Below are 15,477 nucleotides of genomic sequence, written 5' to 3' on the forward strand. Positions count from 1 at the left end.
AATGTAGTTTTCATTAATAACATTTGATGCAATTTTGTGCATCGAGTATTAGCTGACACAACCGGGAACAAAAGAACATTCATACTATCTATACATGTCGTGGTGGTTGCGAAACTGAAGTGGCAGTGGGCAGGGCATATAGCGCGACGGACAGATGGCCGTTGGGGCAGTAAAGTCTTCGAATGGCGACCACGTACTGGAAGACGTAGTGTTGGTAGGAGCAAGATGGACCGACGATCTGGTCAAGATCGCCGGAATACGTTGGATGAGGGCAGCGCCCGATCGTCATGGCGATCTTTGGGGGAGGCCATTGTCCAGCAGTGGACATCTTCCTGCTGAAATCATGATGATGATACATATCCTGACTAGTTCGATCACGTTTCTATCTTGCTCAAACAATAATTCTTCAAAACCGCTCTCGACTGAACTGGGGTTCGACCGGAACTTTACTGTTAGTGATAGTATGAATGCACACAGTTTTTCATATATATATATATATATATATAATATTTTACCAGACCGAGATCGGACCGCGTACAAATCGTGTCCGACCTCACAGCGTGTATCCAGCCTTAGTGTACGTGACATGCCTGAATATGAGTACCGGTACACAACCGACCGAGCTGGTACTACCGTAAACGACGTGGGCATAGAATAAAGTGTAGTAGTAACAGAAGTCTCACTTAATTAGACCTTTTAAAACCTTTAAAAAATCACAAATACAATTTAAGTTTAAATCATAGTCAGTTCGTTGCTGCATTCATTCATGACATTGATAAATCAATTCACGCACACTACGAGATACTCGTACTTACTGAACCGTTACATCTACTCTGTGGCACCTACTCAGGGCTGAGGCGCGCCAATAAGACAGCAAGTACCATTTTCATTTTGATATTTGGGTGCTAATTAGCTACGTAGATTATATGGCTGTAAGGTCGAGGTCCAATCTGACTATGCCAAAATTACCACAAAACTAGCACAAAGTCAACGTTTTCATAGTATACTTGCCTTAGGTGCTGCCCATTACAATGCAGTGCCGCTCAGGATTCTTGAAGCGCCCAAAAATTCTGAGCGGCATTACAATTGCGCTCGTCACCTTGAGACATAAGATGTTAAGCCTCATTTGCCCAATCATTTCACTTACTACGGCGCCCATCAGACCGAAACACAGTAAAGTTTACACATTACTGCTTCACGGCAGAAATAAGCGCCGTTATGGTACCACTAATCTAGCCGGCATCCTGTGCAACGAGCCTCCCACTGGTTAAAGAATGTTTACTTTTATTACCGGTTATAAGCAATGTTTACTTATATTTAGTTTATCTAAAACTTATTTCTGCTTTTCCATATTTAAGAGGACTTTTACTGATTAAATAATAAAAATTAAGAAAAACATGTAAGTACTTATGACTGGAACAAAAGCGGTACGCTCTTTGCGTCGATCGATTGCCAATCGACACCATATTCACGGCCATAATCATTCCGAAGATTGCTCGCGACCGTAGGTATGATTTCGTACGTAAAGCGCAGAGTGACAGATTCCTGGCATGAGAGAGAGGGGGACACACTTCCTTCAGACCAGTGATTTGGGCGTGTAGATTGCTAATAATTTTGCCTGTCATTTAATTCGCGACTGTTTACAATCATGCGAGCCTCTCGTCCGTTTGCAACTTGCCAAATTAACAAAATTTACGCGAGTGAGGTCGCCTATTTCCGCTAGTTAGTACATAATTTTTATTCGCAGCTCAACATTATAAATCTATGACGTAGGAAGCGCTCTACAGATACAATAAAACAATATGCTTAAATAATAATATTATGACACGTCATATTAATAATAACATAAAACCGGAATAGCCGTGCCAAAAGTGGACGGTCATCGCTAGCCAGCTGTTGCAACTCCGCACAACATACAAACATAACTATATAACACACATAACACAGTCACGCGTACGATATATATACGCTCCGCTATAAGTCACGTTTACAAGCCTTGATATTTAAGAAATTTTAACTATAATGTTCGCGACGACCTCAAGCATATTTTTCCATATTATATGCATTTATTTAGCTTCAAGAATTCGCGTGATAAGTAGGTACTCAAGAACTACCATTCCGTAACCAGACTCGGTCTCGAATATCAAACCAGTCACGAAATTTGAGAAATAGTTATTACTTTAGATCATATTTTATACTTCTAGATAGACTATGACAGCTGTGAAAACGTCGAAAAAAATAGTCTTTAGAACTAATCTCTATTTTGAGCAATTCACGCACAATAATTTTAGCAGTTGGAGACTCCTTTGCACAAGATGCCGGCTAGGTTATGGGTACCACAACGGCGCCTATTCGGCGTGAAGCAGTAATGTGTAAACATTACTGCGTTTCGGTCTGAAGGGCGCCGCGGCCGTAGCTAGTGAAATTACTTGGAAAATGAGACTTAACATCTTATGTCTCAAGGTGATGAGTGCAATTGTAGGTCCGCTCAGAGTTTTTGGGCCTTTCAAGAATCCTAAGCGGCACTGCATTGTAATGGGCAGGGCGTATCAATTATCACAGCTAAACGTACTGCTCGTCTCGTCCCGTATTTTCATAAAAATAACGCACATTAACACATACGAAAGAATACGATGTCTGTATAAGGTGGAGAAACGAGTTTCTATTCGGAGCTAGGTCAGGATAGATGCGTTGGTTCGTTTCGCCGTCCAAAGTATTCTTAACATTCGCCTTCAACACCACATCTCAAATGCATCAATCCTTTGCCTTCTAGTGCAGCTATAAGATGGCAATACATTGTGTTATACGGTGTGGCCGTACAGTCTAGGGGGCGAGCCAATTCACACGCGGGAAGAAGGGGTCTCGTGAAATATCACGTTACTTTGATAGGATTTTTTTTAAATCTATCTATATATATATACAATGAAAATGGTCTTTGTTTGAGGCTCAATCACGCCTAAGCCACTGATCGTATCGACATAAAACTACCACTATTCGATGCGAAATTTATCCTAGATGGTTTTTGGCTACATATTTTACGAATTCCAACGTTCCTTCATTAATTTATTTCCTTTTAAGATTTGCCGAGCAAAGCGGGCAGGAACGGCTAGTTTAAAAAATAATTATATCAAAAGTGGGGAAGCGGTCGAGCAAAGTTTAACCTAAAACAGGAAAATGTAACAATTTGTCTTTTGTTAGAAAATATTAACGCCGGGGTTGCAGTGATATAACATAATTTTCCTTTTCAAAACATAAAACTATTAGGAATTATATTCTACAACATCTATCAGTGTTGTATAATCGGTAGGGCAAAAACTTTATCGGATTTAGAATGTATAAATTTGTAATAAAATCTCTTTGGTTATACTTTTTTCAACTGGTTCCTTTTGATGATATTAAAAAGTATACTTTACAAAAAAAGGAACAAATTAATAACATGTTGTTTTCAGCTATTTCTTCAGTTGTAATGAAGAAATTCATACATTTTAAAATCTATATTTTATAAAATTGTGTCACCATGCTAGTTGCTAAACTCCACCAAAACGGCTTGGACGATTTTCATAAAAATTATAAGTACATTCAGTAAATCAGAGAATCCGTCGTAATCTATTTTTCATATCCCAAATTCTTTTATTAAGTCTTTATGTTACATGAAAAGTTCGTTGAGTAAATTTTGTTGTTTATTTATATTTACTATATCGTTTAATAATCATTTTTATTTCATCACGTACGGAAATCTCGGTGCGCGATTTAGCATCATCAGTATTTTCTTCATGTTATGTTATGACATGATTCTTGGGTCTGTATTACAGAACGTGTCTCAATTCGAAATCCGTGATTAAGTTTGTTTAGTCTCTGTATTCATAACTGTGCATAAAAGAGGCAAAACACACTTGATCATGCATTACGAACTGAATGTCTGGAATACCTTAAATGTCTGGAATTTAGAACCTTAGATGTAATATTAAGAAGTACCTACGGTTGTCCATTTGGGTACTACAAAATAATGATATAATGCATTAGCATCACTTCTTTTTTTAAAGACAATAAGGGAGGAGGTGAGCAGCACGTTTAGCTGATGATAATTGATACGCCCTACCGATTACAATGGAGTGCCGCTCAGGATTCTTGAAAAACCCAATAATTCTCTGCGGCACTAAATAATAAATGCGCTCGTCACCTTGAGACATAAGATGTTACCTAAGTCTCATTTGCCCAGTAATACGGCGCCCTTCAGACAGTGGTCAGCAATTAAAGGCTTCCACTCGGTCCTGACCATAGACTTTAAATATATAAAAAAAATGGAAAGTTTTCTTCAATTTTAAATCTATACTTACTTACTGTCTATTTAGTGGATCAACGACACATTTAAAATTGCATTAAAACAGGCTTAGCCGTTTAGGAGCACATCAGTTTGAAACACACATATAAGACACGTTGAAGAATTAATTACAATTAGTTATAAAAATATTTTACTGCTTTATATATACACAATTGACTTGATGTAACTATTTATGTGTCATATTGTATATATATATAACCAACGTGGCAACGAGATATTAATTAGGTAAGTAATATTATTCACACTTATTACTTTACTCATGTTAAAAACTTTGGTTTCATACAACCGGTGATTATCAATTGCCTTCTGTATGATAATATAGGCTAATTTTAGATACACTTGGTCAGAAAGAGCATTATATTATGTTTACACTCGCTGTAAAGAATCCAAGGTTATTTTAACGACGGAGCAGTTTGCTATTCTATTCCATCACAAACAGTGCATAATATTGTAATGCTTTCCAATTATGTAAACTGAATTTTAGTCAAGTAAGCCGACAATACATAGATACATCATAATAACACTATACCAGAAGTAGACAGATATGCACACAGTTCTATTCTGCTAAACATGTAACTATAAATTAAAATCGGTGCTTGGGTTGTTTGGTTCTAGACAAAGCTATCACTCTCAAAGTCACGCGTGGCGAGTGTAGGTTACTGCTATTACATTTGGCTTGACAACGACTTCAAACCTATCAATAGGTAGCACATACAAATAAAAGTATTTTATTAATATATATTATATGATATTATAATATAATCAATCTAAATGAAAACTCCTAAAAAGCAGTAAATGAAAGCTCCTAAATAACATCATCCACGTTAACAAAAATAAGTATTCATAGAAAATGTTCATAAACTGAAAACTACTGAGCCAAACTATATCAAATTTTTATGGGACCAAATAGCAAAAAATCCGCAATCTCAGAGTTATTACTCTGGTATTTTTTTAGACCAATCGGTCTACATACATGAAAAAAAAACCAATCGAATTGAGTACCTCCTCCTTATCGAAGTCGGTTAAAAATAACACTGATAGGGAAAATACTTACCTCAATCACTTTAAAAGAAGCTAATAATTCTTTTCAAATTTTAAAGTGAATTAATATATACACATTATAAAAAAATTAAAACAACCGTTAGCCTATTTATTATGTAATGTAAATATACCTATTAGTCTCACTAATGTCAAATTATTGTAAAAAACATATTTTTAAATTATTAGTTAATTACCTTTACATGCCACGACCCTAACACATCCTCGCGGCTTATTTTAAAGGCATTTAAACATTTTATGCCAGATATATTAATAATATAGTTTGTTATCGCTTACTTCTCACATATAAAAGTTCTAAAATCGCTAGATCTTTCAAACATGTCTATCGCATAAATTTAATAAATACATACCTTTGCAACACAAAAATCAACCGAGATAATATGACTGGGTTTGGGAATGTACAGTGGACTGTTGATAAGATCCGCTCACGAAGAACACGCATTAGGAAAATTTCAGGTAGAGTCGGCCGTCTTAGTACCTTCAGGGAGTCCACTCATAATCATGGTGTGAGCAGGAATTCCTTTCGGCGGACAAACCCAGCTGGTTCGAATAAAAGGCAGCATGACTCCATAAAAACAAACAGGAGGAGGTAGCAAATTTCTTTATTATGCCGCACTAACTCTAAATGGGCCGGAATTCCTGCCGCCGAATTTCACCTTCGCACGACACGCCACAAGTTACGATATCATCCCCACCATCTGGATGTGTGGCGGTCCTCCACAGTGCGGTTTTCAAGGAGCTTTCTTCCTCGTACCACGAAGCTGTGGAATGAGCTTCCTTGTGCGGTGTTTCCGGGACAATACGACATGGGTACCTTAAAGAAAAGCGCGTACACCTTCCTTAAAGGCCGGCAACGCTCTTGTGATTCCTCTGGTGTTGCAGGAGAGTGTGGGCGGCGGTGATCACTTAACACCAGGTGACCCGTACGCTCGTTTGTCCTCCTATTCCATAAAAAAAAAAGTTTCTACTCATGAACGACAATGCAACATCCCACACAGCTGGCTGGTGTAGACTGCTCTCCGAGACCAAAATACGAGTATATTTGAGTTTAAACCAATCGATGCTGATGCCTGGGACATATTACAGAGTTCTTAGAAAGATTTTCCGCCCAATTTGACAACGGAACAGCAACTTTTCAACAATCGTTGCCGATGTGTTTTTATGCAAGAAGGGGCAATTCTGACCATTAGCAACTAGATTCAATAAGATTTTTCTTAAATTTTTGATCAAGAATTAAACAAAAATGGACGCAGTTTTGCACATTCAAGAAGCGTTTGGAGTGCGTCCAAATGACGTGGTGCACGTACCTATATCACATTGACGCTCACTCCAAACACGCCACGTTGATACTACCAAATGGCGTGGCATCCTGGATTTTGATCCATTTTGGAAATCCACGGTCGAGACGCCGTTTTAAAATAGCATACGTTTTCAATATTCATGGCCAGATTTTGCCTTTTTGTTTGCAATATGAATGACCTATCTATTCCAGAACTTTCGGTCGTACAAAGATAATTGGTTTTCGATAAACCTCAAAAACTGAGATACCATTTTTTGTAGTATTCACAATGTTATTTTTGGGAAAAAATGTAACTTAGCCGAGCGAGATGGTAACGTCCTGCCCATAGTACAATGCAGTGTCGAATAGGATTCTTGAAAGACCCAAAAAACTGAACAATGTCGAAATTTTCTATCTACGGCACTCTAAAAACCGGCACACGTTAATGCTTGCACATTACTGATTGACTGCAAAACAAGCCGCCGCTGTTGTATCCACCTTGTCCAAACAAGCCCCCCACACGTCGCATATTATATGATAGCATAGCATAATATACTGTATTTATAGGTAAGCCTTCCTATTAGAAATATCCACTTTGAGCATAGTCAGAAGTGAAAATAATAATAGCCTATAGAAACTATATGGAAAAGTGAACTACGATTTGGACTGTTGGAAGGCTTGTCAATGGGTACCTCTATATAAGGCCTAAGGCCACCGCATAGTTATTTAAATTTCTACCTTTGGCTTCCAAAAGTAGACCGCAGTTAGCGTTACTCTTAGGCTAGAGATATATAGAGTACGTAGACTTTGCTCAGACTTTACTTACGTAAAATTATTTTAGTGTACTAACCTTTGTAATCATTGGTTTCTTTTTATAGTCATTTGACAGCTGAAATTATCATCATCAGCCGGAAGACGTCCACTGCTGGACAAACGCCTCCCCCAAAGATTTCCACGACGATCGGTCCTGTGCTGCCCTTATCCAACATATTCCGGCGATCTTGAACAGATCATTGGTCCATCGTGTGGGGGGCCTACCAACACTGCATCTTCCGGTGCGTGGTCGCCATTCGAAGACTTTACTGCCCCAACGGCCATCTGTTCGTCGAACTATGTGCCCTGCCCACTGCCATTTGAGCCACGATGACTTTAGTTCTCCTACGGATCTCCTCATTTCTTATTTGATCTCGGAGATAAACTCCGAGCATAGCCCTCTCCATTGCCCTCTGAGCGACCATAAACTTTCTCAAAAGGCCCATAGTCAACGAAAACGTCTGCGTACCGTAAGTCATCACTGGCAACACAAAATGGTTGAAAACCTTCTTCAGACACTGTGGTATAACAGCTATGACAGCTGAAATTATGCTGACCTTAAACGAAGACAGCCCAATGCAAAAGTCAAGTTCGCGTTTTATGACACTCAGCCAAGTTTTACGTAAGTAAAGTCTGAGCAAATTCTAAGTACCCGCTATAGATCTCAGCCTTACTGTCAATGGCGGACAATGACTTTGTTTTTGCTGCCCTTTGTCGTTGGAAGCGAGTGTGGGATAATAGCTTTGTTACATTGCTCTTAATAAAATGTATCACAAAAAACACGTCTACACACAAATCAGAACTCAATGCCTTTACGCAATCTATAAATCTTATTAATAAATATTTTCAATTTCGGGCCTAACACAAATCGCCAGCTCTACCCATATCTTTCCAAAAAGCTATATTATAGTATAATTGAGAAATTTCATTTACCTAATTCCACTATAAAATTAAACAATAAAAACAAAATATGTAAAAAATTAAAACTGAAGAAGAAATTAAAAGTTCTTCTTGTCTTGTTGAAGTAGTTGTAGTGCAAGTTATTGGGAAGGAAATTTTACTGCGGTATTTAGGAATCGAAATGCCTTTAACATTGCAGCGCCAGAATTAGTTTCGGTGATAGTAATGCCTCAATAGAACACACTGCACTTACATTTAGTTCCACTGCTACGAGCCTATTATTAATTCTTCTGGTGGTAAGAGATTTTGTAAATGGGGCGAAGGCTTCCGAAGAGTTGCTTAACCTGATTTAAATTCCATCATCACCCTACAAGGCACAAACTAGAATATTGCCCTCACCACAAACTGGGGAATAAACATTTTTTTATCCTTTCAACTTTGACCTTTTTGCTGGCAACGCTCGTGATTCCTCTGGTATTGCAAGAGATTTTTGCCGACGGTGATTACTTGCCGTCAGGTGACCCGTAGACAAACTACTGTAGTTAATCTTCCTAAAAAAGTGGCTAAGTCATATAGAGAGGATGTATGCCAAGCCGACCAATGCACGTCGCATTGGTTTTCTATCAAGGTAAGCACTGTAGATCTAATTTGCCGTAGTTACGCTTTAGTCTGACAGTACTAGATTTTTTTATTTAGTTTTAGAGTATCGGAACCAAATTAAAGTTGATTTACTTTAACACTAGTACTAATATTACTTAATACTTTCTTAACGAGATAAGCAATGCCTATTTGCCTATAGCCACGCCCCTGTTTGGTAGCTGATTTAATGTGCAAATAAACAGAGCAAATGTTCACGGCCAGATCATCATCATGGCCAATAAAGAGGCCAGGTCAGGTATACCAAAGAATAGGGCTGATGTGAAGCCATCAGGACTGTGGTAAATTTAGGTTCAAAATTTCTGCCTACCCTAGATGTGTTTGCATTGAAATGGTACGTACCTATTGTGAGCACGCCATCTGTTGCACAGGTGCAGGTACTGCCGACACTGGATGTACATGAAGACCGCTCCGCCGGTAAATCCCACCGCCACCACAACCAGCTTCGTCCAGAACGGCCACGCTGCAATGTGACCACGTTATGATAAACTCACAACAGCAAAACCCTTTCGCGCTCGAAAGCACAGCGGGTCTCGAGCAACTTTCTTTCACATACAAAGAACTTATTAAAGTCTCCGTGGCATCTATAGTCGTCAGTTTCCAAGGAGTGTTTTTGATTTGTGAATTTTGGAGATTGGACTTGACTTCAATAAGATGACGTCATGTCATCGTCGAAATGTTTTGAGTTTTCTTTAGTAATAACTCCACCAATATTTGTCTTTAAACAATTCAACACGTGTTTCTCTACCGACGCATCCTCAGGAGATGTTGACTCAGCAAATTCTGGCATGAGACTGAGGATGCCTCGTGTCTCTACACGTGTCGAATTGTTTAAAGACTAATATTGGCGGAATTAACACTGAAGAAAACTCAAATCAATTGGATAACTATGGATTTCCGCAAAGTAACGCATACTTCAATAAATTGACATGTCATCGTTTTACAGAAGGTCAAATTACCTTTGAAATTTAAATTTCGAATAAAATGCAACTATAATTTTATAATATTGACACACATTTCACACAAATTATCTTGCCCCAAGTTAAGCATATATAGCCTGTGTTATGGGTTACAAGACAATGATATATTAAATACAATATACTTACTTAAACATACATAAATTCATATAAACATACATAAATACATTTAAACATCCATTACTCGGAAACAAACATCCATATTCATCATATAAATGCTTGCACCTACCGGGATTCGAACCCGGGACCTCTAGCTTAGTAGGTAGGATCGCTAACCACTCGGCTATACAGGTCGTCGTAATAATTAAATTATTAATAGGTACATAATATTTATAATATGGCAGGCTTGCCGTAACATTACATTAAATATTATTACAAAACAATAATTCATATTATGTATTGTACGCATTGTAGATAAGTAACCTAGTTCAGAAAAATTGTTAGAATATTAAAACAGTTTGTTACTTTTAAGCGATATTCTCACTTCTGGGATTAAATGTACAAATTTAATTTGCAGCATATTTGAACAAAACATACTAAGATTTACGATCGATGCGTCACTCGGACGGTTGGCTCAGTTGGTAAGAGCGCTCGGAGGGAACGCGAGAGGCGCGGGTTCGAGTCCCACATCGTCCATAAATTCTGGTACAAATTAAATTTGTATGTAGAATATTTGTCTGTTTATTAACTATGCACGTTAATCTGGAACTCGGCTAAACTGATTTTAATGTGTTCACGACAGATCGCTTGATCGTTGTGATTAGTTCTGTAAGTTCATCATAGGTGGCGGTATGTAAAATTAGTTAAGGTGTTCGCGGAAGAGTCGGCAGCCAACACTCCATCCCGAAAGTTAGAGACAGCTGCCGACGTCGAAGCCCTCGCCGTGGACCTCACGGGGAGTATCCAGCGGTCGCTGGCCACCGCGACAAAGGAGACCGAGTCCAGAAAGATGCCGGAGTTGCCCGCAAGACTGCGGCAACTCATCCTCGAGAAACGACCTTTACGCCGCAGATGGCAGGTGACCAGATGCCCAACACTCAAGACTCGTCTTAATAGGCTGGGCAGCCTAGTCAAGAAGAAGCTCGAAGAGGATGCCGCCGAGAGCTGGGAGGAAACGATTGGCGAGGCCGCTGATGATGTATAAGTTCTTCATCATCTGTGCCGCCAAATCACAAATCTAGCGCCCCCAGCTCGCCCGCTGCGTCATCCCGACGGAGCCTTGAGATACGCAGCGGCAGAGCGTGCCGACATCTTCACCTTGAACGCCAGTTCCAGCCGAATCCAACTGACGACGTATCGCACGTGATAGCACTTGAGAAAGAGGTCGCCGAATATCTAGAACGGCCGGTAGAGGCACTAGAAGATGCGGTGTTCTTCTCCCCAACTTAAGTGAGAAGTTGCATCCTTCGGACGAGGCCCAAAAAAGCCCCGGGCGCGGATGGTATCACAAACATCGCCCTGCGTCATCTGCCGCGTCAAACCATCGCGGCGATGACGCGACTCTTCAATGGCATCCTGCGCACGGGGTACTTTCCAAATATATGGAAGGAAGGCCTCGTCATTATGATCCCGAAGCCGGCGAAAGACACCGCACTAGCACATAGCTACCGGCCCATCACTCTTCTGGCGACCCAGTCTAAGATATTCGAATCTCTCCTGCTGTCACTCCTAAGACCCTACATAGAGCTTAGGGAAGAACAGATTGGATTCCGCGCTGAACACAGCACCACGCTCCAGCTGTCCAGGGTACTGCACACCCTCACCGCTTCTCTCAACAAAAGAGAGAAAGCTGTGGCAGTATTCCTGGACAGGGAGAAGGCGTTCGACCGTGTTTGGCATACTGGACTCGTGCACAAGTTAGCTGCAACCTCGACACCTCCCCGCCCGGTGAGGATAGTCGCCAACTTCCTTGAAAACTGTCGGTTTCGAGTAAGGGTAGACGATGCCATTTCAGCTTCCAAGATTATCTCTGCTGGCGTACTGCAGGGGAGCTGCCTGTCTCCCCTGCTGTACGCAAAATACACAAATGACATCCCGCTCGAACCGTCGGCGACTCTGGCGCTGTATGCAGATGACGCGGCGTATATTACATCGTCACTCAACCTAACGCACGCCGCCGTGAAGATGCAGCGCCAGCTGGACACCCTGCCAGAATGGCTCAAGAAGTGGCGGCTATCGGTGAACGTTGGCAAAACCCAGGCGCTCGCGACTGGGAGTGTGCACACTGGCCAGCATAGATTGCAGCTAAACGGACAGGACATTTCGTGGTCCCCGACGGTAAAGTACCTCGGGGTCACCATCGACCGCCGGCTCAACATGAACGAGCACGTCATGAAGACCATCGCGTCGACAAACGTCGGGATGGCCTTACTTCGTCCAGTGCTCTCCTCAAGCCTCCCTCTGATGGTAAAGGTCTTGGTGTAAAACCTACGCAGCCGACTCACGTACGCCGCGCCTGCATGGTACGCGCTCGTGAATCTAACTAACCGGAAAAGGTTGCAAACCGTGCAGAACAAGATCCTCCGCCGCATCACGGGCGCACCATGGTACGTGAGGAACCAAACAATCCAGAGGGACCTAAGAGTCGAGGGCTTGGACGACTTCACTCGTCGTCTCGCCGTCAATATGTTCGCGCGTGCCGACTCGTCCGATCTCCATCATCTGAGAGATCTGGCCCCCTGGCACGCGCGGCCACCTGACAGCCGCCGCTACCCGCGTGATCTCGTGCGGGACGAGGATGAAGAGTGACGTGTTTGCGCGCGGCTCGGCTGATCGCCCTCCCTCTTCTTCGGGGCTGATCGTCAAGGCCCGCGCAAACCGGCAACAATCACTGGATCTCAGCTGAGGGAACAGGCGCTCCCTCAGCTCCAAAAAGATGATCACAAAGGGGGGCTCCCCCAACATACCATAAATTATAGAAGACGACCGCAGAGAGCAACGACTCTCACCCCCAATGACCCGCCCGTTTCAACGGGCGGCGAGTGATCCTTGCTGCAGGGGACGAAAAGTCCTGATCAGCATTCCCCCCACCGCGCCCATGTGGGCGCGGCGAGAGAAGACCACGACGTTCAATTAGTAATAAAATTTTTAATAGTACAAGGCTGGTTGAATTAGCTAAACCCTTCAGTACTTATACCGCGAATCGGGAGTGGTAGTAAAGTGTTCCCCTAAAGGGTCACTTTTCGTTCAATGTAGTTTTCATTTGTGATCACAACTAGATCAGACGCATCGATTTTTTCAACCAAAATTTTGTAGACATTAAAAAACTAATCTAGGGTAAATTTTTCTTTAGGCCAAGTCCAAGTGGCCACAACTACTTAAGCGTTTAATTCCATTATTTGATAAACTACCAGATTATATTACGATTTCATTGCATTTTGTGTGTAACAAATTTCATCATGACCTTACGTATAATTTAATCTTAAGTGTTTTTAAATTCGATTACAGTATTTCATGGCCGGTCGCAGTAGCAGCGTAGCTACTCGTATTATAACAATATTTCTCTAAATTTTGTCTTAAAGCGAATCACTGCAAAAACACTAGTCGATATATTTCATTCAAACGCTTTATACTAGTTAGATAAAAAAATATTTTGAATAAATATTTCTTAACAGATATTCCTTAAACCCTAGATTATTTATAAGTCTAGATAGTCTCTTCTGCTAAACAACCGATGAATACACGCCAGGTTTATTGCTTAAGTGTGCGTGATTAGCTACGTCTTACACTCGCGATTTGTACGTCACTTTGTCGATATATTTCATTCAAACGCTTTATATACTAGTTAAAAAAAAATTAATAAATTTTTCTTAACAGATATTCCTTAAACCCTAGATTATTTATAAGTCTAGATAGTCTCTTCTGCTAAACAACCGATGAAAACACGCCAGGTTTATTGCTTTAGTGTGCGGTGAGAAGCTACGTCTTACACTAGCGATTTGTACGCCACTTTGTGTTAGTGTACGTGCATTGCTCAAAATAGAGGTTAACTGTCAAACTCAGTCTGTTTTTTTCGACGTTTTCACAGCTGTCACAGTCTATCTAGACGTAAAAATGATTCACATATATCACAGAGTAGGAATAGATACCGTCGGTACACTTGTATTGTACTATCGATAAAATTGAATCGTGACCCACCTTTATATCATTTTCGTACACTCATAATGAACAAGTAGGTCGAAACTCGCTTGAACATACATTTCTGTTATCATTTTTATTAGACACTGACAGTGCAACATTTATTGTCATACAATCTTTTTCGTGCGAATATGAACGTAATTGTTTTTATGATTTTAAAAGAATTATCAGAAAAGTCACAAATCAATTTTGTAGATGGTATCTCTGTATATTATATTCATATAAAGCAATGCTCAGAAACATCAAACAAGGCTCGTTTAACTTGAAAATTTGCACACGTACGTCGACACTGTATTTTATGGCCTTCTATCCTAAACAAACCACCAAGATAGTAAATAAATGCACACACATATTATATACAAGAATACTATAGTAGAAGGAATCGAGGTTTTTACTCATAAGTAACCAAAGTTACCGACATAGTCAAAATTATTGCAAATCTGAAGTGGCAGTGGGCAGGGCACATAGCTCGACGGACAGATGGCCGTTGGGGCAGTAAACTCTTCGAATGGCGACCATGTACTGGAAGACGCAGTGTTGGTAGCCCCCCCACAAGATGGACCGACGATCTGGTCAAGATCGCCGGAAAACGTTGGGATGAGGGCAGCGCCGGACCCATTGTCGTGGAAATCTTTGGGGGAGGCCTTTTTCCAGCAGTAGACGTCTTCCAGCTGTTGATGACTCATAAATAAATTTAATTCAGACCACTCGTTAATAGTTAAAAGAGATGCTCAGTAGACTTGTATATAAAGCTAAAAATTACTTAATTCAATTATAAATTTTAACAGTGTTTTTTTTGTTATTTAAAATTTATTTTAGAATGTGATATTCTTTCTTGTTTCGGAAATCAGGAGGGTCAATTAAATCAAAATCAAAAATTATTGAATAATGCATTTCGCAACGAACAATGGCTAAAATAACTTACACACGTACCGAGCACCGATGGCAATATTCAGCAAACCAGATAGCCATGATAAAAAAAATATCGACACACACACGATAATAATAAGAGACGGTCCACATATATAGAAAACGAGGCTAGGGAAAAAAAATATTTCAATACAAGTAGGTATTTAGATACTTTTAAAGTAGTAAACACTGTGTCAGTGATACCGTGCTCGTCATCACCTGCGCACCTCGCCCCTCGCCCTGTCCAGCCGCGCACTACGAGCCCAAGTCCGCTGTAAGAGGTGGGACGTTATCGCGAACCCACCACACTCACACTGATGAAGTTCCTCCGAATGGTCCGAAACTAGTCGGTATCGACACCGACAAAAACGTGAGTAAAGCCGTATTAATAGATAATTTAATAA

The 15,477-nt window shown here is 40.5% G+C and overlaps 1 protein-coding gene across 1 annotated transcript in view; it reads right to left on the reverse strand.

Moving 5' to 3' along the window:
* LOC126969703 (E3 ubiquitin-protein ligase MARCHF8-like) overlaps positions 1-15,477 on the reverse strand; it is a 49,745-nt gene that overhangs the window by 23,818 nt on the left and 10,450 nt on the right. The window contains exon 4 of the mRNA XM_050815252.1: positions 9,393-9,513. Coding sequence (XP_050671209.1) covers positions 9,393-9,513 — 121 coding nt within the window. The remainder of the gene's footprint in view (positions 1-9,392; positions 9,514-15,477) is intronic.

Source organism: Leptidea sinapis, chromosome 1 (assembly GCF_905404315.1).
Source record: "Leptidea sinapis chromosome 1, ilLepSina1.1, whole genome shotgun sequence".
Lineage (NCBI taxonomy): Eukaryota > Metazoa > Arthropoda > Insecta > Lepidoptera > Pieridae > Leptidea > Leptidea sinapis.